The 25,049-nt window shown below is 38.2% G+C and overlaps 1 protein-coding gene and 1 pseudogene across 4 annotated transcripts; one reads left to right on the forward strand and one right to left on the reverse strand.

Annotated features, from left to right (window-relative positions):
- Positions 1-3,938: 3,938 nt before the first annotated feature.
- Positions 3,939-5,959, forward strand: LOC136400236 (zinc finger protein 42 homolog; annotated as a pseudogene).
- A 2,346-nt stretch (positions 5,960-8,305) lies between these two features.
- SERBP1 (SERPINE1 mRNA binding protein 1) lies at positions 8,306-24,956 on the reverse strand. 4 transcript variants are annotated; one of them, XM_066376541.1, is made up of 8 exons: positions 24,523-24,956; positions 20,896-21,046; positions 20,303-20,443; positions 20,104-20,175; positions 19,410-19,484; positions 15,876-16,053; positions 12,499-12,672; positions 8,306-10,452 (listed from the first exon to the last, which is right to left on the reverse strand). In XM_066376541.1, exons 1-8 carry the CDS (start codon positions 24,833-24,835, stop codon positions 10,396-10,398), a joined length of 1,161 nt encoding a protein of 386 aa, XP_066232638.1. In that variant the 5' UTR covers positions 24,836-24,956; the 3' UTR covers positions 8,306-10,395. The 4 variants fall into 4 exon arrangements, with proteins under 4 accessions (XP_066232638.1, XP_066232636.1, XP_066232637.1 ...); XM_066376539.1 differs by having other exon boundaries at positions 19,410-19,529; XM_066376540.1 differs by having other exon boundaries at positions 20,104-20,193.
- Positions 24,957-25,049: the final 93 nt, after the last annotated feature.

The raw sequence follows: 25,049 nt of genomic DNA on the forward strand, positions 1-25,049 counted from the left end.
CCACTCAAAAGATAGCACAGTGCATTTGTTCCAGGACTACCTCCCTCAGATACCAAAATCCTTGGATGCTCAAGTCCCTTATATAAAATAGCACATTTGCATATAGCCTGTGCAGAGCCCCTCATATACTATCTCTTGATTACTTATGCCTAATACAGTACAAATAGCTGCACTGTGATTAGAGAATAACAAGAGAAGTCTGTACATGTTCACAGTAGACCTAACTACATAGTACACCCCAGCCAACAAAGTAACATTTTTTGGAATACCTATAATCCTCAATTGAATGTGTGGATTTGAACTCTGGAGGGAGAGGGCCATATACTTAGTACATGCTATTTTTAAGATGGGTAACTCAGTTCTCACCAAGACTGGTTTAAGGGAGGTGTTATCTCCACTATGGGAAAGGAAACTGAAATACAAATAAATTAACCAGTCACACTACTAGTACCTAAATATAGAAGAGTCTGGTTTCAGACCTTAACTTTCAATTACACAACTCCTTTCTATGCAAATGACTTCTCCACAGACTTACATCAACTGTGGTTCTAACTGTAGCTGACTAAAACTGATGTCATAAAAATCTTCAGAGCTGTTTTTACTAAATAACCAAAACCTGGCATTTTCATACTTCTCAAGTCCTAGATCATTCGTTTCCCAAGAACTCTACCTTAAAAAAAGGTCAGTTTTTAAATGATAAATCTGGTACTCCTACATTTGCTAATTTACCTAGCTAATCTAAATCATACAAGGCACACAGGCCACAGAATGAACACTCCCAAGAACACCCATTATTTTAAGGAAATCGATAAATGGAATAAAGCTATTCTAAAAGTTGTCTTTTATATAGAAAAGTAACAAGAGCAATTTGTGTACTTCAACAGCTATAAACCCCACCCAATGTACCTTTTTTCCCCAAACATGAAAGCCATTATTTCCTAAGCAAAAAGGAAATTGAGCTGCATAACTCAATTTTGTTGCTTGTATTAATTGTTGAAACATGAACACCTTCCCTTTACTCTGTAGTAACTGGCTATACATTTTATTAGTGGTCATTTATCTACAAGTTTTTCTTAAGGTAAGGTTTGCTGAATTTCAATTACAGCTCTAAGAAATAAAACAAATCTGTTATGTGCTGCCATGGGATCCCTGTAAGGCCACTTTTCAATTCCCACAACTTTAAGTAGTTATTCCATTAAGGCTGTGGCCTTGCCTAGACAAGACAATGTAGATGAGGTTCAAAATACCTTCCTCCCCTTTCTCATTCATGCTGTGGACCCAAAGAAATACTATTAAAGCTATAATGAAATTCTCAGAGAATAAACTGTTCTGAAAGGCCCTAGATTTTCACTGGAAAGGTAGGCCCTCCCACAAGCAGGAAATCTTCACTATATTAAAAAATCTGCAAAATTCAATGAAAATTAGTAGCAAAAATCATTTTCCTTTACCAAAGAAAGTCTCAATTAACTTGCTAAGATGATTTGTCTCCCCGCACGTTAACCAAGAATGTGGCCCATGTTAACTCAAGGATATTTTTCTTATGCTATCTAAACTAAGCCCAGACACCCTCACCAGCCACTCTCTCTCAAGGTGAAAACAGTACCCGCAGATTTCATTTAGAAAAAAAAATCTTACTTTATTCTATCAGAGGGAGTAAAAGACCATTTGCCTTCTTTCCATACAGTACTATAGACAATAGCTCTTTCCTAAGGTTCTTCTATAAACACTCCCTTTAGTTTACCCCCTCTGGTCTATGGCAGGGTAGCTTTCAGCTGAGTTTCAAAAAACAGAAACAAAAATCCCCACTTAAAAAGTTTAAGAACTGTAAGCAGCAAAAGAGGAATGATCCTGGAAAAAGGAACATTAATGCTCTCCTGTGACCAGATGCTAGTTATACTCTTCCAACAGTATAGTTATTTTCTTCTTAATAACCTTTCTCCATTCTTCCAAAAGAGAATTTTCCTGATGTTTTAGATATTTTCACTTAGCATTACACAGCATCCAAAGCACTTCTCTACTTCAGTCAACGACTTCTGGTTCCACCTTATGTTTATTTTTTTTATTTTAGAGAGGGGGAGAGATGGGAACATCAATCTGTTCTTGTAGGTGCCCTGATAGGGGATTAAACCAGCAACCTCTTGTGCTTCCAGATGATGCTCTAACCAGCCAAACAATCTGATCAGGGCCAGTTCCACCTTCTGACTCAAGAAGCAAGGAGGTCAGTCCAATTGTTAAAAACTTTGATCTATACAGGATTTTTGATATATAGTGACAAAGTGCCACTCAGTCTTCAAGGGATACTGTTATGAACAAAATACAGTGGTCTGCAGTACCCACTATACCAGCTAGGTATGTGATATTTTCCCCATGTCTAGTGAACAATTAACATCTGATTAAAAGTAGCTTTATCCAATCCAGTCTTCACATGCACCCCTCAGAAACTCCTTAGAGTAGTTCACAGAAAAAGTTCTTTTCTACTTGGGAAAAAAAAAGTGGAAGCTTCGCTGGAAATTCAGAATTTCCAGGAAGAAGACAATCTTCTCTCTGAAAATAAAAGGTACCTGTTTAGTTTAATTCACCAATCATTAAATCCTAAACATTTCAGCCATAAAACTGGATGTGGCAGAGCGGTTATCTACCAACTTCTTTGATGTGCTTAAGTTATTTATTTCCACAATAGCTCCTGGCATTCTAAGCACAAAATGTCTGTATGTGCTTCTTCATTATTGTCAGGATGTGGTTGCCAAACAAAGCAACATTTCACCATGGATTATTACACGCAAGGTGTAAAACAAGAAATTCCAATACGCAGTGTTCCCCAAATTTCTGACATTCAAGCTAATAAATGAAATTCAGTGCAATCTGTCAAAATTTTAGGCAGTCAAATGTCAAGAACCAAAAGTTCAAATGGACTTTATACAGAATCTTACTTCAAGGCAGATGAAAACCAAAGCCATTTCTTCAAATCAGAGAGGTCTTTTTAAGTTCCTAAAATGTTAAATAGATCACCTACAACTGCAATTAATGTGACATAAATATGCCTAAAAATGTTACTTCCCATGTTCCCTAATCAGTTGACAAAATAGAAATATCATGAATATTAACTTAATTTTTCATATTTCCATACCAGTGATGTAGCTATTTAAGAATCAAAATCAGTTCAGAGCAATTCTCACACCTGATATGAATCAATTATCTAATAGGTTAAAAACCCATAAGGAATTAAATTCTCTACTAGTTATCACCAGTTATCTTTTGTCTTCCATTCCCAAAGCATAGAATACACATACAATCCCACACAGAACTGCCACATCTTACCAAATGGGCAGCAAAAGGGGCAAAGATATTGATTTAAAACCCTAATAAGTACCTACCATAACTCCTCAAACAAAAATTTGCTAAGTTATTTTCTAATTTTCATAAGCCATTTCTCACCTTTCCTTCCATTCAGAAGTGAACAACTGAGTTCTAGTTAATCTATACAGAAGTAATCAATGGAGCCCTGGCCGGTTGGCTCAGCGGTAGAGCGTCGGCCTAGCGTGCGGAGGACCCGGGTTCGATTCCCGGCCAGGGCACATAGGAGAAGCGCCCATTTGCTTCTCCACCCCTCCGCCGCGCTTTCCTCTCTCTCTCTTCCCCTCCCGCAGCCGAGGCTCCATTGGAGCAAAGATAGCCCGGGCGCTGGGGATGGCTCTGTGGCCTCTGCCTCAGGCGCTTAGAGTGGCTCTGGTCGCAATATGGCGACGCCCAGGATGGGCAGAGCATCGCCCCCTGGTGGGCAGAGCATCGCCCCTGGTGGGCGTGCCGGGTGGATCCCGGTCGGGCGCATGCGGGAGTCTGTCTGACTGTCTCTCCCTGTTTCCAGCTTCAGAAAAATGGAAAAAAAAAAAGAAAAAAAAAAGAAAAAAAAAAAAAAGAAGTAATCAATGGCACAAAAGCTAAACTCTGCCTAAAAGGGCAGTCTCCCAATAAAGCTCTGAGAAATGTTGGTCCTCAGAAGCCATTCATTTGTTCCAGCTCATCCTATGGAGTTAAATCAACAAGTTTGTTCTTACCCTTTCAAAACGTTCAGAATTCTCACCTGATGGAAATATTGACCGTAACAAAGATTTAAGCACTGTGATGAGAAGTGCCACTAAACATGAATCATAGCATTCAGCTTGCTTTTATAGCAAATTTACACTTTCCTAATAGCTTGCAGGGCAACATATTTAAGTTACAAGCTGCATGATCTTTTCTTAAAATAATAAAACCATCTTACAAAAAAATAATCATCTTTACTAAATGGCTACCAAATATCTTGGCCCTTATTCTGAGTATATTAGAGGCAAAAAGTTTGCTTTAAAATACTTCTGATTTCATAATTTTCCACAGGATAGGTAGGATGACTTAATTTGCACATAGAATGAAACTTTTATTTTAAAAGAACTCTTCCTTTTCTTCCTCGTCTTACCTTGAAATGGGCTAGGAAATCGAAAGTCGCGTGGTATTAAGGGACTGAGTACTAAGTGCTGGGACATGCGAGTAAGACAGAAGAGGACCTTGCTCTCACAGACTGACTGTCTAGTAGCAGGTGCTTGCTGAGAACCTACCCAGACCACTGCTGCTTGCAAATGGCTGATACATTCTGGTGCGAGCCTGCAAAGAGGAAGTAGCAGGGCATGGAGCAGCAACCGAACACAAATGCAAGGTCCTATGCATGGAAAGGCCTGGGTGGAAGAGCCCTCAGTGGGGATAAGCCCAACCCAGCCCAGCAGGCACCTCTCTACAATATGTGAGGACCATGGCCGCCACAAGACCAGGGCTTGGGCTGGGGAAGAGGAACCTCCTGACTGTTACATCGAGTACGTAATAAGAGGTGAGTTTTCTGAACCCATCCCAGAAGAGGACATCCTTCTTAAGTCCTTCAACTGCCTGACAGAAGGATCAGAGCAAAAGCTTTCTCAACAGGTTCTTCCAGTAGGCACACTACTTGAATGTCCCTCGAAATACACAGAAAAGGGGGCACAAGAATTGCCTCAACAGACTTTTGGAGAGAAGTCACTTGTTGAGTGTTCTGAATCCATGACAGGCAAGAAGCTTCCTCCTGGACAAAAATTCAACACTAACTTACTAGATCCCAAACAGCCTGCAGAATTTGCTAGAAGTAAGCCAGGAAACAATAAAGAATGTGATGTTCCAGAAAAATTTGCCTGTCCTTATAAGGGATGCATAAGACAGTTGAAGAGCAAAGAGTCCCTGAGACAGCATCTCATCAGTTCATGGTCCCCGAAATCACGTGTGTGCAGAATGTGGAAAAGCATTTTATGAGAGCAAAACTACAGAGACATTTTGTGGTTCATACTGGAGAGAGGCCTTTTCGGTGCACTTTTAAAGGGTGAGGGAAACGCTTTTCCCTGGACTTCAATTTGCGCACGCATGTACGCATCCACACCAGGGAGAAGATTTTTGTATGTTCTTTTGAGGGTTGTCGCAAGAAGTTTGTTCAGTCAAATGACCTGAGAGCTCACCTCTTAACTCATGCAAAACCACAAATCAATGATGACAGAGGTGGGAAATAATCTAACATGATAAGCAATTTTAACAAGAGTGACTGGGAACAAACTTGTCTCATTGATTATTGTTTCCAGGAAAGAAAGTTTGAATCAATGTTGCAACCCTGTAAAGTATATTATCTAAGGTTACTAAGATTCTCCTATAGTTTGTAGATACCATTTTAAGACTATTGTGTGCTTTCAATAGAAGGTCAGGAATGAACTTACTTCAAAGGCATAATTCTTAATACTTTGTGAATTGGGTTACTGGATGAGGGCTTATTTTTACATACTATAAAAAATGAAATTAACTTGGGTTTTTAAGTTTGTTGTTTCTAATTGTTTAGCTTTTGCTTTTTAGGAATGTACTTTATGCTAATCCTAGAGAATAAAAATTTTACAATAGATTGCCAAAAAAAAACAAACTCTTATATGTTGACCTAGGAATCATAGCTTAGATCAAGATTTAAATAATCTTTAAAGCTTTGTGGGCTACATACATCTTTGTAAGTTTTGCTTTTAACCCTTCAAAATGTAGGAGTTGTTTCCACGTACTGTACAAAACAAGCCACAAGCTGAAAATCTGCTGACCGTGGCCTAAATATAGCATTCATTTATGACATTCATTTCCATTGTTAGTACATTTCTCTGTGGCCAAAATTTTGATGGATTCATAATTTATCTTTATGTCCTAATTACTTACAGAAATTATGCTTCTAATCCTTTAAATCACAACCTTTCTTTCACTATATTGAGTTAGTGGATCCCTTCTCGGCTTGAAACACTAATTTCAATCACTTAACATATAAACCCAAATTTTCTAACTTTAAAATCGAGTCTCAAATTCAGAGAACATACTCAAGGTAAACCCAGGCTGAGCAAAAACTGATTGAACTCAATTTCTGAAAGCTGACAATCTACACCTCAACAATATAATCTGACAATTTTGCAAATGTTGTTACTTCACTAATTATTAGGTCTGAAGTTTGATTAGAGATCATTCTACTGCCTTGTCACTAGATATACTCTGCAAAGCATAATGGTGATCAAGTTCTGGGCTTTTTCCAGTTAACTTGAGATCTGGCTTATACCGTTCAGACTTGATAAACACATATTTCAGCAGAATTATAGATGTTTGGGTTTGAATATATTAAGTATCTCTTTACTTTCTTTGAAAAGTAGGCCTGACCAGGCAGTGGCGCAGTGGATAGTGTCGGACTGGGATGTGGAGGACTCAGGTGCGAAAGCCTGAGGTCACTGGGTTGAGCAAGGGGTCACTTGCTCTGCAGTAGCCCCCGCCCTCCATTCAAGGCAATGAGAAAGCAGTCAATGAATAACTAAGGTGCTGCAATGAAGCACTGATGCTTCTCACTGCTCTCCCTTCCTGTCTGTCTGTCCCTATCTGTCTCTCTTGTCTCTCTCACAAAAATAGTAGAAATAAGTAGAATTAACATGCACCCAATAAAAATAAGTAGAATTAACATGCACCCAAGAGCCCGAGAATTTGTCATACCAATGACTTAAATGTTTGGATATCTACTAATAATATCAGATCCTAGCAGTTCTACATTTCTCCTGAAATTTTTTAAACCTTTACTACTTATTGGTTCCTTAAACATAATGTGTTCCTTCCACATAATGCTAGAGCCCTTAAAAATTTTTAAAGTCCCATATATTTATATTTTATATGCAACTCCCTGATATAACTTCTATTTTGGTGCAACCATCTAGCAATTAGTAAAATAACACAATGAAAATGAGTACTTAATATAGACCCCCTCCAAATACATACCAAAAACATATAAGCCTCAAATATGTGTCTTAATTCCACTTTTAAAATAAAAGAGTAATGTAACTAGATGTATAGTACCTAGTGACATTTTTAAATCTTTCATTAACTCTACACAGGTCTCAAAATAGTATTTAAAAAAAGAAACCATATCCCAATCATTTCAATTAGGTTGAAAATATCTTATACTCTAACATTATGCCATTTAAAAAAAATCAAGATAAAAGTTCATGAAAACAGCCACCACTATTTATGGATCTGTATAAGGGATTTTCTTTACAATATTATATACCCTGTTTAGCCCCTTCCTCCCAAGAGTGGCATTCTGCACTGAAACTCTGCATTCAAGATGCAATCTAAGAGAAATGCCAATTGAAGGTCAGTCCTTGAAATTCGTTTTATAAGAATTAAATTTCCTGGCCCTGGCCAGTCGGCTCAGTGGTAGAGCGTTGGCCCGGTGTGGAATTCCCGGTCAGGGCACACAGGAGAAGCGCCCATCTGCTTCTCCACCTTTCCCTCCCTCCTTACTCTCTCTCTCTCTCTTCCCTTTCCACAGCCAAGGCTCCATTGGAGCAAAGTTGGCCCAGGCGCTGAGGAAGCTCCATGGCCTCCGCCTCAGGCGCTAGAATGGCTTCGGCCACAATGGAGCAATGGCCCAGATGGGCAGAGCATCGCCCCCTGGTGGGCATGCCGGTGGATCACGGTCAGGTGCATGAGGGAGCCTGACTGCCTCCCTTCTTCTAACTTTGGGGGAAAAAATTTTTTTTTTAAATTTCAATTTTCTAATTATATTCATTAAAGTAGGTATCCTTTCCCAATGAGACTAGACAACCTGGTTTAATAATTCACCTACCCACAACAAAATCTAAGTCTAAGGGGAAAAAAGAAAATATGAGTATTACCTTTGAGGTGCACACACAGGTCAGAAAACACATGATGATAAATGAGCTCCTATTTGATTGTTTTTATGACTTTTAAGAAGTGAGCATGAAAATAAAATCTTTATTTTCAGTCATTACCCACCAATAAAAGAAAAGTTAGGTTCACAGTTATAGCTCTTGACACAAAGTGAACTAGGAGGCAAATTTACATCCATCAGATACAACTAATGGACCAACTTTTTAGAGTTCAGGCTATCTTGAAAGCTTGCAACGTATCAGATATTGCTATGTATCCTTTAACGACAATGGCTGACAGTGAGTGGAACTTGTGAAGTGTTCTTAATAGCAGGTGTTTTCTATGTTGCTAGAAGTCAAGAGGTTTATGAACACGTTACACGTCCAGCAATGAATTAAGATACTTGAAAGTCTAAACACACTAACTTAGAAGGGGCCAATAGTCCATTATACTTGCTTCTGGGTAGCAGGTATGTTTGTAAATATAAAATATTAGACATTAGCACCAGTACAGAACACCCAGCATAGTAAGATCCAAAATACCAGCACAAGTTATCCATCATTTAAAACCAATTACCTCCTTTCCTAAGATGTCAAACTAGTAGGTAACTAGATTAATAAATCTAATTCAAATGAATAACTTTTGTACTGTACAATTTCTTATAGAAGTATATGGGAGAACTAATCAGCTAAACAGCATTTTATGGTTTAAGATTTTCAATATTTTAAAAACTGGACATTATCAAACAAGGAAGAAAATTACTGAAAACCAATGAGTGACAAAAAATCTTTAAAACTCTAAATAAAATTCTTTTTTCTGCTTACCAATAAATGTGGCAGTAGCCTAAAATAAAGATACCAGGAAACCTGTTTATTGATCATTCTCTCCATGTATGTTTTACTAGGTGAGCTGACGCTCCCATTCAGGAATCTATTAACCTAATTTTCTAATGCAGGAAGAGGTAAAAGATACTTATCACCTTCTGTGGAACAGTCATGTATCAACTTAAAACCAAAATTAATAGCAATATAGGGAATTCGGAAACAATACGATTTTTGGTTTACATTTCATGAATAGTGCTGCTGTTCCAACCTTATAAGTAAAGCTGTTTGCTTTCCAAATTCCAAAAATCAACACACTCCCATATCTTAACATACTAACCAGTACCCTTTGGTTTCTTTAGAACAGGAAGGGTTAAAGGTCATTGACTATGGGCAAACAATTTTGATTTGGGACCTTTCACAAACACAAATCTTACCGAGTGGCCAGATGCAGCTTAAATATTATGCATTAGCCACATCAACTTTGTTACACCCACCCTGCTGGAGGAAGAAAAGCCCAACACCCATAAAACTACTTCATCTGACAGGATGTGTTTATCAACAATAAGTAACTTAAACAACTGTCTACTAGACAGTAAGGTGCCTAGTTTGGTTTTTAAAATGAGAAAGTCACACATTTTAAAATATAGTTGAAACTGTCAATCAATTATAATTTGAACCTAATAAACCTTGCAGAAACAAGGGTTAATAAAACCAATGTGCTTTGAATTTTTCAAGTCTGATATTTGTATATAAAGATTTAGCAAATAACAGCTATCATGAGAAGTGAAAAAAAAAAATTCCCCAGAAATGAGAATATTAAAACTAAGTTAAAATACATAGTCATTAGTATTCCACACAGCATAAAATTTGACAGTTTACATGTCCCAGCTGACCATGTGTGTAAATGCAAAGCAGGTACTGAAACTGATATTATGTCCAATATTTAAAGCCAGTTTGTAACTGAGGGAACATCTAAATCCTTAATTAAAAAACACAAATGAAGTGAAAGCTTTAAACTGGTACACATGTTCACACCTATATTTCAAGTTTGGAAATGCATATTTGCAAGCAGCAATACAAAATATTCATGAAGAATGCATAATCTCTGAAAATTATGAAAACATCCCTGCTACCAATACGTTTCTAAATACAAAACACTACCATATTGTTACTTCTGTGTAGCGAGAGAAGTTCATTTTCAAAACAGGTAAAATTCAGTCTGTAGGTGTGAATGGTATGAATGACAGTCTTTTTTTTTTTTAAATTTCTTAGTTGGTTGGGATCCTTAAGCATGCAAAACCTCAGAGAAGTAGGGTCCACAAAGGAACCATGGTTGTCTTTTGCCATCCAGTTAAGCCAGGGCTGGGAATGCCTCTGGGTCATCTACATCAGGAGCAGAAGCACTTGACTGAAAAAGAAACAAATCAAAATTAATAATTCACAAATCTTGAAAATAAACTGCCAGTGTCTACATTCAGATAAAGAACTCTAAAAAACATTGAAGTTAAAATATCAAATAAAATACGTCAAACCATTCACTTAAAGGTAAAATTATGATCAGAATAGGACCATGAATACCTGTAACAAGTCTTGTCCTGAATTTCAATCAAGACCTAGGAAAATTCCCTAGTAACAGCATGGGTTATTTTTCTAATACATCACACAAGTACATTCATATGGGCTATATATGTAGATTCTTACTTTATTGTTAAGTATTCCCATATTTTCCCCTTACTAAAAAAGAATGGCATCAATTTGAAAGCAGGCTAAGAAACCAATTACAATTATTTAAGCATTATATTTAACAATGTTAGAATGGAACCCAACTGCCAACTGCTATGTACAAAGTGCAAATAACCAAAAAAGGGGCACAGGAGGACGAAGGCCTGAAAGGGTCCATGTACACAATATTGGCTGTTAAAAACACCTGATATTGGCCCTGGTTGGTTGGCTCAGCAGTAGAGCATCAGCCTGGTATGTGGAAATCCCTAGTTTGATTCCCAGTCAGGACACACAGGAGAAGCGACTATCTGCTTCTCCACCTCCTCCCCAACCCCCTTCTCTCTCTCTCCTGCAGCCAAGCTGGCCCTGGGTGCTGAGGATGGCTCCATGGCCTCACCTGAGGGCACAAAAATGGCTCGGTTGTTGAGCAATGGAGCAGTGGCCCCAGAAGGAAAAGCATCGCCCAGTAAGGGGCTTGCCAGGTAGGTCCCGGTCGGGGTGCATGTGGGAGTCTTGTCTCTCTGCCTCCCCACTTCTCACTTAAATGAATAAACAAATATGGCTGATATCAGAAAAAGAAAATATCCCTACATTGTTACTGGTGACCATAAAATCTGTAATATTTAAGTTACCACTATAGTCAAACACTGGCAAGACCAAATCAAGCAGGAGGGCCCCCCAATCTGTGTATCAGGTGTTGGGAATTCAGGAAGACATTACGTTTGCATCCTAAACAGATCTTAAGAGACAATAAACTAACCAAAAGGTTTCCTCTAATAATTTAGTTTAGTTTAATAATACCTAGACATTAAAAACATGAACTCTGGCATCAGACAGATCTGAGCTCCAATCTATCAATTACTAGGGCTTCTATTAAAAAAGGTCACAAGACCTTTCTGTTCTGTGCTGCACACTGTGTAAGGCACTGATGATTACAAAAACTAGGACAAAAACGAATCCCAGCTCTAATATAACAGTCTAGTAAAAAAAAACAAGAACTAAAAAGGTGTTTACTAGACAACTAGCTAATGAGTCACACAATTATACAATGGACAAAAAGGTTATGTTAAGCTGAGACCAAAACAGCAGTGAAGAGTCAAGTCAAAGGAAGCAGTTGGCATTTTTAGGTGACCCTGTGAAAGGCCAGGGTAAACTTGGTTAGTATAGCTGAATTCCTCTTCTGTAAAATGGGATGTCAACATAGTAACAAGAATTAAATGACATAGCACATAAAATACCTACCAGAGCACCATGACCAGCACCTAAGCATTCAATGAAAGGTAGTAATTTTACTTTACTGGAGCACACTATCCACTCACTTTAAACAAAAATATAACCTAAAGTGTAGTTTCTTCAAGACACATGTACCTTTTTTTCCTATCCCCAAAGGTCCTTGAATCATTTAAAAGGACTGGGATGCTGAGGATTCAGGTTTGAGACCCCGAGGTTGCCAGCTTGAGCACAGACTCATCTGGTTTGAGCAAAAATTCACCAGCTTGAGCCCAAGGTCGCTGGCTCAAGCAAGGGGTTACTTGGTCTGCTGAAGGCCCATGGTCAAGGCACATATGAGAAAGCAATCAATGAACAACTAAGGTGTCGCAATGAGCAACGAAAAACTAATGATTGATGCTTCTCATCTCTCCGTTCCTGTCTGTCTGTCCCTGTCTATCCCTCACTCTCTCTGTCTCTGTAAAAAAAAATTAAAAGGACAAAAGAAGTCTTTAAAAATTACCTTGTCAGTCCTGCTGCCACGATTTGGACGTCCACCGCGCCCACGGCCACCTCGTCCTCCCCTGCCACCACGTCCTGGGCGGCCAAGGTCTCCAAAATTGATCTCCAGTTGAGACGTTATATCATTTGCTGGCTTCCGGAAATGATGGTCCATAACCGAATCTTCAGCATGAGCCTAAAAATTTAAGTGAAGGCCATTGGGTGATTACTAGGAAAGGAATGTTGCAAATCTCTAAATTAGCTTTCTTAGAAGACCAAAATTTCAACTTGCATATCATGCCAGCAAATATGTCAGACCCACTATAGGTAATAAGTTTGGGGATAAGCAATAGTGATCTTGAGGAAGAATTCCTTCCACTTTTCTCTTTCATATTCCCCTAACTTTAAATTACAGATGATATTGGCAAAGTCTCCACTAGAGGTACCGTACTTCTCCATGTATAAGACACACTCTTTACTGAAAAATTTGGGGTCTAAAAACTGGGTGTGTCTTACTTACACAATGGCTGGAGGTTTTTTTACTTGCTTTTCCTGCTTATCTTTATTTTTTTCCCCCCAAATTTCGGGCCTGAAAATTAAGGGGCATCTTATACATGGGGAAATACGGTATATAATCACAACCATAAAGTGGCTGGGGCCCATCTCAAACACACCCTGCAGATTAGGATTCCCCATAAAGCAGTGGTCCCCAACCCCCGGGCTGCGGATCAGTACCGATCCGTGGGCCATTTGGTACTGCTCCGCAGAGAAAGAATAAATAACTGACATTATTTCCATTTTATTTATATTTTAGTCTGAACGATGTTTTATTTTTTAAAAATGACCAGATTCTCTCTGTTACATCTATCTAAGACTCACTCTTGACGCTGCTTCTCTCGTAAGTTTGACAAGTATATTAAAAAATACCACAGTTTTTACACCGGTCGCATAATTTTATTTTGTGCATTTATCCATCCCACCCTAAAGGCCGGTCCGTGAAAATATTTTCTGACACTAAACCAGTCCGTGGCCCAAAAAAGGTTGGGGACCACTGCCATAAAGGAAGCCCTGACAGGGGAATTAGGACACTCCGAATTAGGAACATGAATAGCTAGCATTAAGGTTTCTATAATTGATAATACTAAAACTCTTTATAAGTTATATAGAAAACTTTTGCTCTATATTCTTTTAACTATGAGTTAAGAAATTGTGTATAAACTTAAAATGCTATTCTGTTCAAATACAACTTTTATACGTTCTTTCATATAAACTGGAGTGTTACAGATTCAAGTGAATCACAACTTTACATAAGGGAATCTTAAAAAGATGAGCTCAAATAAAACCAAGCCTCAAACAATATCAAAGGAACCATCTTAAAAATGAAGCTGTCATGTTTGTGAAATCCAGACCCTACTCTGTGTTTATGTAATAAAGCTACATGACCCAGTCTGTTTAAAAAAAAAAAAGCCAGAGAATTTTACACTGTTTAATGCCTGATTTCTACTTTTAGGTTTGGGATAATTCTTCTATATACATATATAATCCTCTTTTCTGTAGGAATGTATTTTATTCTAAGTATCCAGTAGTAGTACAACCATAATAGCTACCTTTAAAGTACAAGTAAATGTTTATTTCCATGTTTTAACCCTTTTATCATCTAATACCCAAATTAAATGTTATCCCTTAGTGTCAGAACAACCTAATTTAAAAGGAATTGCCTTTATTTTAAAAAGGTTATTTTAAAGAAGCATCAAAAATAAATTTAAACCCATAAAACTAATAAATTAGTCAATTATATATAATTGTCTAATTTTTAAATGTTTTTAATTGTGAAGAATATCTATTTAGTAATCAGAAGCTTTTACAAGTTTTTAGAGCACAGAAGCAAAAAATAAATTAAAAAAAATTTTAAAGCCTAAATTGATCTAATACTGAAATAACCTAAAAGGTTTTACTACAGTAATATAAAGGAAGTCTGGATGTTTAGGGCATATCCCTGACCTAGTAACTAGAAGGATAAACTGGCAAAACCCATAAATGTGGTTTGACAGTGAAAATGTCCTGGTTCAAAGTGATTTATAACCAATTCTATGCTTTATAATTTTCAAACATGTCTAATCATATGCATCACCTTGTATATTTCTGATAAGTGCACTATAAAATATTTAAAACGGGGATACCTAAATCCACCTGATGTTTATAAAATGCATGAAGAAGCTTCAGGGTATTAATCACCTAAAATTATATCATTCTGTACATGTGCATTGTCCTGGAGAAAGGTTCTTTCAGCACCCCAAAAGTTATGAATAATTGTCTCAAAGATGCTCAATAAATCTTTTTCATCATATTAATCTAAACAGTTTAATAATTAGTTCGAATGAACAATCTCCTCAAGGTGTACTTTCAAGGTTCTTTAATCTGGAAACCTGTTTCACCTAGATACACAAAACAAGTATATTTCCAAGAACTATGAATAATAATCAAACATGTTCTAATAAATCAGAATGTTATTTTCTACAAGACACTTTAAAGACAATGTCCTCATTTATACTAATTTTTAGACTCAATGTTTTTAAAAATCACCTCTAAACTCAGGTAAGTATTTCTCTTCAACCTGTTTTATTTCAAAATGTTTCCAAGTTTCACAGCTTTTTTTCTTTTTTAAATTAAAATACAGTAAGATCTTGCTGAATTGTTTTATTACAAGTTGCCTTCATAACATTTTAACTTTATGACTAAAACCTCATACACAAAGCCCTAAAAGGATGTGTAGCACTGGGGACATTCCTCTAAACATATGTCCTAAGGCTTAAATAGAAGCTGCCAAATAAAAAGCCACCAATGTGTCCTTCTCATTAGTTTCCATGTTTTATAAGAAAACCTATACATTAAATTTCTGATCTTTACTTCATTTCTCAATATAGGGTATTATTACCTGACCTTTAGATATGGCTAGGTAGACAGTTTCAAAGACTGAATACTAAATAAAACCACTCATTTTATTTTAGGTTAAGCCACATGAAAATGCCAAACTTTCAATCTGATAAAGTTCTTGAATGACTACCAGTTAGGCAACATTTAAAAAAATATCATCACAACTCTGAAAAGGCCTATTCTATTTCTAAAGCACAGTAATTACATGATATACAATTGATTAACAGCATTTGGGGTGAGGAGGCTACTACATTGAATATAATTATAGACTGATAGAAGGTATATGGTAATGAGATTATTTTCATTTTTGAGCAATTTATCTGTCCCAAATGATCCTATAGGTATAATGCTTTTTTTTATAGAGTATCCAAAAATAAAGATTATCCATGTAGAATTTTAAGCCAAAAATTATAAACACAATTCAAGACATCTAAATATTTTAAGTACCACAAAAATGAATTTTACCTCTTCACTCTTTGACTTATGAAGAACAAATCCCTTCTTCCACTGCCCATCAGCACCTTCATTTGGTTTTCGAATATTAAACTCTACTTTTGCCCGATCCTTATTTTGAATAGCCTTCCACTCATCCAAAGTCATTTCTTTTGGACCCTCTTCTTTTACTTCTTCAACTTCATTCTCCCTGTGAAGAGATGTTTAAATTTTACACCTAGTACGTGAATGACAAAAACTTATATTACCTCTAAGTAAAGAAGTTAATCTTGTCTGATTCATCTTTTAGAGGAAAATTATGTAAGGACAGGAGGATCATAGTCTTTATAATTCAATGGCTAACATGTAATTTCATAGACACCAGGAATTTAATACTTGTTGAATTAGTGAAAGTATAAATAACAGAAAAAGACAAAACAAAATAAACTTTAAAAGTTAAGGTTAGCCCTATCCAGGTGGTTAAGTAGATAGTGTCATCCAGGTGCGCAAAGGTTGCGGGTTCGATCCCCGGTCAGGGCATATACAACAAGCAATCAATAAGTGCACAACTAAATGGAACAAGTCGATGCTTCTCTACCCCCTCCTTCATATCAATGGAAAAATTAAAAATAAAATGTCCAAGTTTATATAAATGCTAGATTCTGTACATTCCAACCTGTGTGTGGACAGGAGACTGAGGTTCCACTAGCAATGAAACTCAACACACACAGGACTCATTATTTTACTAAATTGGTTATTTCCAAATATAATTCTCAGATTAAAACATCATATTATCATTTTCTCTTTTAGCAGAAAGATAGATGGGCCTAGAAAGCCATCATCTCAGTCTAATCTCAATTTCCAATTGTCACCAACCAAGTGTTTGCTATTTTGGGAGCCCTGCTTCTTTCCAAAGATAGCAGGTGATTCAGTTAGCCTTAGAGCTCAAATATCTCCCCCTTCCATGCTACTCTGTACTATTTGACAAATCCTACCTTAAAACTTCAAGTTTACACTGACTCGATGAGATTTGGCTATCAGGTCCAGCTGTCACTTTACAGATGAGAAAACTAAGAAAAAAGGTCCTAGTTGCTCATAAGTTGTGACACATCAAGAAGGTAACAACACTTTATCATATGGAACCATGACACCACCTTCAAGGGTTGCTGTAAGGATCAAGTGAGATAAAACAAAAGATCTGGAAGCTGCTTCTTAAATTTACATTTCCATATATAAGATACAATACTATACTCAGATTTGCTCCTAGTGGAGACTGCCCTCATAGTATCAAGATCTTCTTTAGACCAAATACCCTCAATTTCATTCCTGGGTCCTTAGTTAAGCATTTGCTTCCAATACCCTATCAATAATACACGATTTCCTTCTGGTAGGTGACTTAAACATGGGCTCTTTATTAAAGGAACAACAGTTGTGTTGAGCATTATGAAATACTTAAGGCTAATTTAACTCATCCATCACAATTTTGTTTACCAAAGAGAATTATGATTTCATACAGTTTCACAACAAAAAATTTAAAGCCTGACCTGTAGTGGCACAATGGATAAAATGTTGACCTGGAAGCAGGTTGTTGGTTTTGAAAACCTAGGCTTGCCCAGTCAAGATACATACAAAAAGCAACTATGAGTTGATGCTTCACATTCCCTCATCCTCCTTCTCTCTCTTACTGCCACACCCCTGCTAAAATCAATAAATAAAATCTTTTAAAAACAATAAAATAGCCTGACCAGTGGTGGCACAGTGGATAGAGCCTTGACCTGGGGCACTGAAGTCCCAGGTTTGACAACACCAGGTTGCTGGCTTGAGTGCAGGCTCACCAGCTTAAGCACCAGGTCTCTGGCTTGAGCAAGGGGTCATTGGCTCAATTGGAGTCCCCTGGTCAAGGCCCATATGAAAAGCAATCAATGAACAACTAAAGCACTACAACTATAAGTTGATGGTTCTCATCTCTCTCCCTCCTGCCTCTCACAAAAAAATAAATAACCCTAGCTGGTTGACTCAGTGGTAGAGTGTCAGCCCAGTGTGTGGAAGTCACAGGTTCGGTTCCCTGCCAGGGGACACAGGAGAAGCACCCATCTGCTTCTCCACCCCTCCCCCTCTCCCTCTCTCTCTCTTCCCATTCTGCAGCCAAGGCTCCACAGGAGCAAAGTTGGCCAAGGCACTGAGGATGGCTCCATGGCCTCTGCTTCAGGTAATAGAATGACTCCAGTTGCAATGGAGCAACACACCCCCTCGTGGGCTTGCCAGGTGGATCTCGGTCAGGCGCATGCAGGAGTCTGTCTCTCTGCCTCCCCACTTCACTTCAGAAAATTACAAATAAATAGTCATAAATTAAATATATCACTTAATACCATGTTATTTTTTTCTACTCTCTCCAGCAGCAAATCTAAAATTTCTCATTCTAACAAACCCATGGAATATGATACTCAATCATTAAGAATGTTTCACTGTAAAAGCAACTGTCCCTGGAGAAAAAGCAAAGTTTAAAAAAGCATCTCCTCCTTGGTTGACTTGAATATGCTCTGGTTAAGAATTACTGACCTAAATAACCTATAATGCAAGACTTTAAACGACAACAGTATAAGAAATGACTGGCATGTAATTCTGCTTCGACTGATGGAAACTAGAGAAAGGCATTAAGTTACTTCTACCAGCCCTCAATGAACAAAAATACTCAGAAAATGAAAAAGATTAAGAAAGCCAGTGAGTAATATATTCTGGCTTTTGATTTCCTCACACTTTTTAAAACAAGATACCTAACCAGGTGGTGGTGGTACAGTGGATAGAGCATTGACCTGGGACACTGAGGCCTCAATTTAAAACCCCAAGATTGCTGGCTTGAGCAAAAGGTCGTTGGCTCAGCTAGAGTCCCCCAGTCAAGGAACATATGAAAAGCAATCAATGAACAACTCAAGTGCCCCAACTATGAACTGATTCTTCTCATCTTTGTCTCAATCTCAAAAACACTAGCCAATAACATCCAAATTCAATGCTGTTGGGGAAAAAAATTTGACAGAGGCACTAATTTTAAAGTGGTTACATTTTCTAGTTTAAAACTGTCTCAAAAGAAAATTTTTATAGTTACAGAGTCCAAAGTACCTTGAACTATGAGTTCTAAATACTACAACTTCTCTTATTTCAACCATTTGGTCTAATGTAGAAACTGCAATCTCAGATTCCAATCCTCACTTATATGATGTCTCTGGACAGCTATCATCTGAATTACCCATTTCATACCCATTACCATTATCTCTGTAAGGTTAGTTAGGTAAAATACATGGCATCTTACCTCTATTCTCATTTTGAGGTTAAAATAGTTAATTTTAGAGCTAACAGGTTATACTAAAATATGTCTGTTCCTTATCTTTTTAAAACAACGGTAATTTCAAATATAAATAACCATTTCTATTTTTCAAACCATTAGAGCCATACAGACACACACGTGTAAAATACTCCTCTAGATATAACAGCATTAAACTTACTACTGGTTTTCTTGAAAAAAACCTATTTCTGTGGTGGAGCATCACCACTACATATAAAACCACTTACTTATTTTCAGTGTCTGCAACTGGATGTTCTTCACCTTCAGGTGTTTCCTCAGTCACATTTGACTGCTCCAAGTCACTGCAATTATAAGATATTTGTTTCTGAATGTATTTTGGGGACTCTCTAAGGAAAGAAAGAAAAAGAAAGGCATCTAGGTCCATTTACATGTAGCTTTTGGATCTTTATACAAAAATATTTTAAAATCTTCACATTTCCTAAAAGCATTTTCCTACTAACTTTATACTCCAGTAGACCTTTAAGAGAAAATAATTTAAAAATATATACTGACCCAAGTTACAGTACTTTATTCAAAAAGTAGGACAGAAAAGTTAGTTTTAAAACAAAGCCTCACTGGTTTATCAAATTTTTGTAATGACCAGAAGGGTAAACAGCTACAAAGAATTAAAGACATAGAAAATCAGAACACCCAAAAAACTCCAAAGTAGGGTTTCAGGGAAAGCAACATAGCCATATGAAAAAAACTAAAGTAGCATATATTGAAAATAGGAAAACTAGTCATTTGATACATTATAATCTAAACATATTCAATAAGACATTATCTTGCAAGGCAGTAGCTCTAAGAGGAGTTATTTTATTCTTGTCTCAAGGACAAATAAAATTTAAGAGTTATGGATGAACCTCTACTAAGGTATAGGATCAATTTTATTAAATTATTTTTAAAAATCAGAATACCAACGTTAATTCATCTTTGACAGTTCCCCAGTTGTGAGATCCGCTACCTCCACGTTTGTCCTCATGCTTCAGGCCACTGTAATGTGAAAAAGAACTAAAAAAACTGAGTTAACATAATACTCTTTAGTTCTAGAAATTCAAATTTTGTTTTATTAAAGTAGATTCAAATATAAAAATACAATAAAAACCAATATAAGACTTACGATCTATCACTTCCACTATGCCTATCAAATTCACGTTTGCCACGAGAATCAAATCCATCTCCTCGGCCCATTCCACGTCCACGGCCTCCTCGACCTCTCCCAAGACCACCACGGCCTCGGATAGGCCGGTCAATAATCGGTCTACGGCAAATAAAGAATACTATGTATGTTCCAGGTTTCCAGAGAAAAGAACAGGAAAATTCATTTAAAGGCTCAAAAATACAGTATCTTTACGAGCTCATAAACTAATAGTTAAACACACAACTTAGGAAATTCAAAATAGCCTATTTCTAAACACACAAAGGAAATCAAAACAAGAAAATTATTTTTACATTGTCTAAAACTTACTTACTAGTGCTTATGCTTTTTCACTGTTACTCATTTCACATAATCCAGTAAAACTGTTCACCCATAAATGCACTTAATAATTAAAATACAAATCTAACCTGCATGTGTACCCTGTTTTGCTATAAACCCGAGAACTTTCCTGTTAACACAGCTACCTGGCAATCATGACCAATTTATAACTTTGTGTTAAGATGTGACTCTATAAACTGACAAAATATGAAGAGATTTCAAAAAAAAAATCTTGCCTATCAACTGAAAATTCTCCTCCTTCACCCTTTTCTTCAAGTGGCTTTTCAAACCGTCGTTCACGAGGTGGTCGCCTTTCTGGTCTCCTATCAATTATTTTCCCTTCACCCTGAAGTTGTTGATCAGGTCTTCTTCCAACACGTCTTATTCCTATAAGGATAAATTACCAGTATAAACAAGTTATTTTTGCAACACAAAAAAATTAGGCCTAGACTTAAAAAGAAATGTTGCTAATCTTTGGTTCCACTAACTAGCACAATGGCAAAAAGGCAAACATTGGGCATCTCTAAAGTGGAACAAAGTACCTTAGAGGAATTCCTATTTAAAGACAATGAACTTCTTTCAAACTTCTTATCTCGTTTGCCAAGTCATTTTCCCTCCTAAAGCATTCTCTGTAATGGACTTAAGAAGTCATCTGGGTAGGTAACCATTCTCTCATCTTCAAAATGCCAGTCTCTTAATTTAAAATTCTAAATTTAAAGACATTTTAGGCAAATGACACATTTTTGCTTTAAAGACACCAAAGATAACAGCAGTAGCCATCCATAAATAATAACCAAGCAAATCCACACATTCACCATATAAGGACCCTCAAAAAAAAAAGTGAAGGTCACACTTTTAATTTGCATAATCTGGAGAGGGGAAAAACTCAACAGAGTAAAAAGACTGACAATTCTATGAAATAACAATTGAAAGGAAAACAAATGGCATTTATCATTACAACTCCATAGTTTGAAATAGTTATTTAACCAGAAAAAAAGTACCACTCTCCTCCATTAGTTTTCATATATATGTATACACGTATAAATACACACCACACCTAACAAAAAAACTGTTATATAACCACTAAGAATTACTTGTTATTTTACTATATGGATGGAGAACTTTTCTTTTGGTTTGCTCTTACCAGTGCATTGACTGATTTCATCCTTTATTACTTTTTCCCTGTTAGTGTTTAATGCCCACAGAGGCAACCAGTGTATGCATTACTACTGGTGGCCTTAAGAATAAGTAGATGGATGGTTAAATTCTGACTGTAAAATTTCAGGTATGCTGTAATTCCCAAACCACAATATCTGACAAAGTCAAAATGCAGCTGAGGAATTGTTTTCATAAAAAGATCTTAAGTTGATTTGCTCTGGTTCTTTCTAAGAAAGTGTAAAACCATTGAGATGTACCCAATTGTTCAGGTGCTATAACTAGAGTAAAACAGTAAATATCACTCTTCAAAGAAATGTTAAAGTTCACTCCACATAAACTCTCAGAAAAGGCCACATTGTTAGATCTTACACCAAAACATTTTAAATTTTAAATAAATTTCGTCAGAGGTATAAGTACATTGGGGTGGAGCTATGGAACCAGTCTTATAATGATATCCAAGCCAAACACACCCAAATGAACAATGGCTTGCTTCTCCACCCAATATTCAACATAAGGCTTACAGAATCTACAACTTACCAAATATAATCACTGAATAACCGACATTTAAAAATGCGTGCTTCTCTTGATATATTTATCTGTATTAGCAAGCTCACTTGTATTTTCACTAGATTCCAGGCTTTTAATATTTAAAAAACACACACAACAAAACACCTTTGTCTATACTCAAAAGATTCTTTGTGGTGTCAACTCTCAAGTTCTTCAAATGGACAAATATCCTTCAAACCTAAATCTTAAAAATATAAACATTAAGTCCATATCTAGGTTATGTCCAGCACTGTACCAAGATCTATCTTCAAAGGCACTGAACACATGATCAGGGTAACAATTCTTCCCACTGTAAGAGGCAGTTTGTTTATAGGTCTAGCTTCCCCCAATGCCCAGCACATCAACTGACTAACAGGATAGTCTCAAAACTTCAATTATTCTCCATTCAACTTTCCCTTTATTTAGAAATTTGTTTTATGCAATTCAAAGTTAAGAGTGATCTGAAACACTGATCCAAGGAAAATGTTAATAGCTAATATGGGAGGTTTCCCAAGGAAAAACTACTGAATGGCATAGCCGGTCCTGGCTATAAATTTATGAAATAATTCCCTACTTGTGTAACTTAAAATACTAGTTTTCAGATAGGAAGCAACAGAGAAATAGGTGACTTCAAAGATGGGCTTTATGATCAAAACTGAGGGACTTCAAACATACTTCATCCTGTGAACAGTCAATATGAGCGAACACATACATCTACGTTGGACGTTTTAAATTTACACTTTGGAATCGATTTCTTCATGTTTCCTTGGAATTAAGTCTGATCGAAGAGGTACGGTTGAGCAGTTTAAAAAATTACACAAGCCAGTCAAGCCAGTGTTCCTTAACACAGATCTTTATTTAGTTGTGCTACAGGTTGCTGTAAACCTTAGTTGATGAAATAGGTAAGCGATATATACATGCTTTCTAACACTTCAACTTCAACTTGGACTCCCCACAACCTGTGATTTTAATACAATTATTCTTTTGTTTTATTCACCATCTCGTATCTTAATTCAAGCCTCGGGTAAGTTCTACTTAAAAAAAACAAAAACAAAAAAATCTGGCACAATTGTTTTGTTTTTTAATTAGTTGAACGTTAGAATTCAACTAAAGCTAATGAGAAACAACTCCTTTCTGGAGCACATGGCAGTAAAGCGAAATTTCAACTCTAACCATATAAAATCAACCGGGATTCGGAGCTCTGGTCCTACACTGTTTGTTATTGGTCACGTATGCTTTTTTCTGGTCCCCCAACTGCTCTGCCTTTTCATTCTCCACAAAAGACAAGCCCGTTAAGGAGAACGCGACACTCCAGCTGAAGACACTCCTGTGAAGTTGACAGTGTGACCTGGAAGCAACTATTACCCGCCAACTAAATCCTGACCACGCTTCCCGCACATGTGAGAAGCAGCTCCCGACTGTCCGCTCCGGCTACCGTGACAGCCTCCGCACGCACCGCACCTCGAGGGCCGGGCCGGGCAGACGCGACCCTGAGCGCGGGGGGCGGTGACAAGCGGACGACCCTCACTCAGCATTTCCTCAAATAACCAACCTTCACTCAGAATTCCCGCTTCTGCTGAATGCAGCCAAATCTCTCTCCTTCCCAGGAACTTAATGCACTCGAGCAACTAAGTTTCAAACAGTTGGGGGAACAATCAAGCTCCTGCGGCCCCTGCAGCCCCTGCAGGAGCAGCTCCCTCCGCAGTAGCTCACCTCGAACAGAGGAGAGGCTCGGTGCAAGCCTCGGCCGCCAGCACGCCGCGGTCGGACAAGATGGCAGGACAGAAGCCTCAGACAGACAGCACCTCACAGCAGCACAGAGGGAGCCCCGAGCAGGAAGACGCTGGGGACCCCACGCTCGCCCGCGGAGTCCGGCGGGAAGGCACCCTCGGCCCCGGACCGCGGCTCGCCGCCGGACCACGCTCCCCCGCTCAGCACCCGAGGCGGAAAGGGGGTGGCTCCAGGGACCTGGCAGGCGGTGCTCTGAACTTGGGGCAACCACGCTCGCAAGACCTCGCTTTTCTCGTGTGGGGGAACGTGAGGGGATCAGCCGCATAACCTCGCGCGGACGCTCCGACCTCGAGAAGCAAGTGGTAGCAGCAAGTGCACCCCGCTCCTAGCCTCACCCGGCTCTCCCCCACCTCCTACCACAGATTTACCTTCTTTCTTAAGCGCCACAGGCGGCTGCGCCTCTTCTTTCTTGTCAGCCACGCCAACGTTAGACGGCAGCGGGTTCTTGCGATCTTTCTGGGACTCTTTACGCAGCTGTTTGCCTGCCGCACTGGAGTTGGTCTGGGCCGCGGCCTGAGCTGCGCTCTTGGCCCCGGGGCCCCCAACGCCGCCCCCGCCGGTTTCTTTTTTCTTGTTCTCTGCTGCCTTCAACACCTCGAAGGGGTCCGATTCGTCGTCAAATAACTGGTCGAATCGGTTGGTGACCACGCAGCCGAAGCCTTCCTGTAAATGCCCAGGCATGATGGTGGCTCGGCGGCGCGTTCCTCCACGGATTGCAGCGGGCCGCGCTGAGCCGAGAGCGCCTGCTTCAGCTCTTCCCACAAGATGGCCGGGCTGAGAGAGGGGGGCCGTCTTCTCTTCCGGCGCCAGGCACACATCCGGGAGCGGCCAGAGCCGCAGGGCACTATGGGTTGTGTAGGCCAGAGTCTCTTCTGTCGAGGCAGTTCCCGGCGCC

This window comes from Saccopteryx leptura, chromosome 3 (assembly GCF_036850995.1).
Source record: "Saccopteryx leptura isolate mSacLep1 chromosome 3, mSacLep1_pri_phased_curated, whole genome shotgun sequence".
NCBI classification, from domain to species: Eukaryota; Metazoa; Chordata; class Mammalia; order Chiroptera; family Emballonuridae; genus Saccopteryx; species Saccopteryx leptura.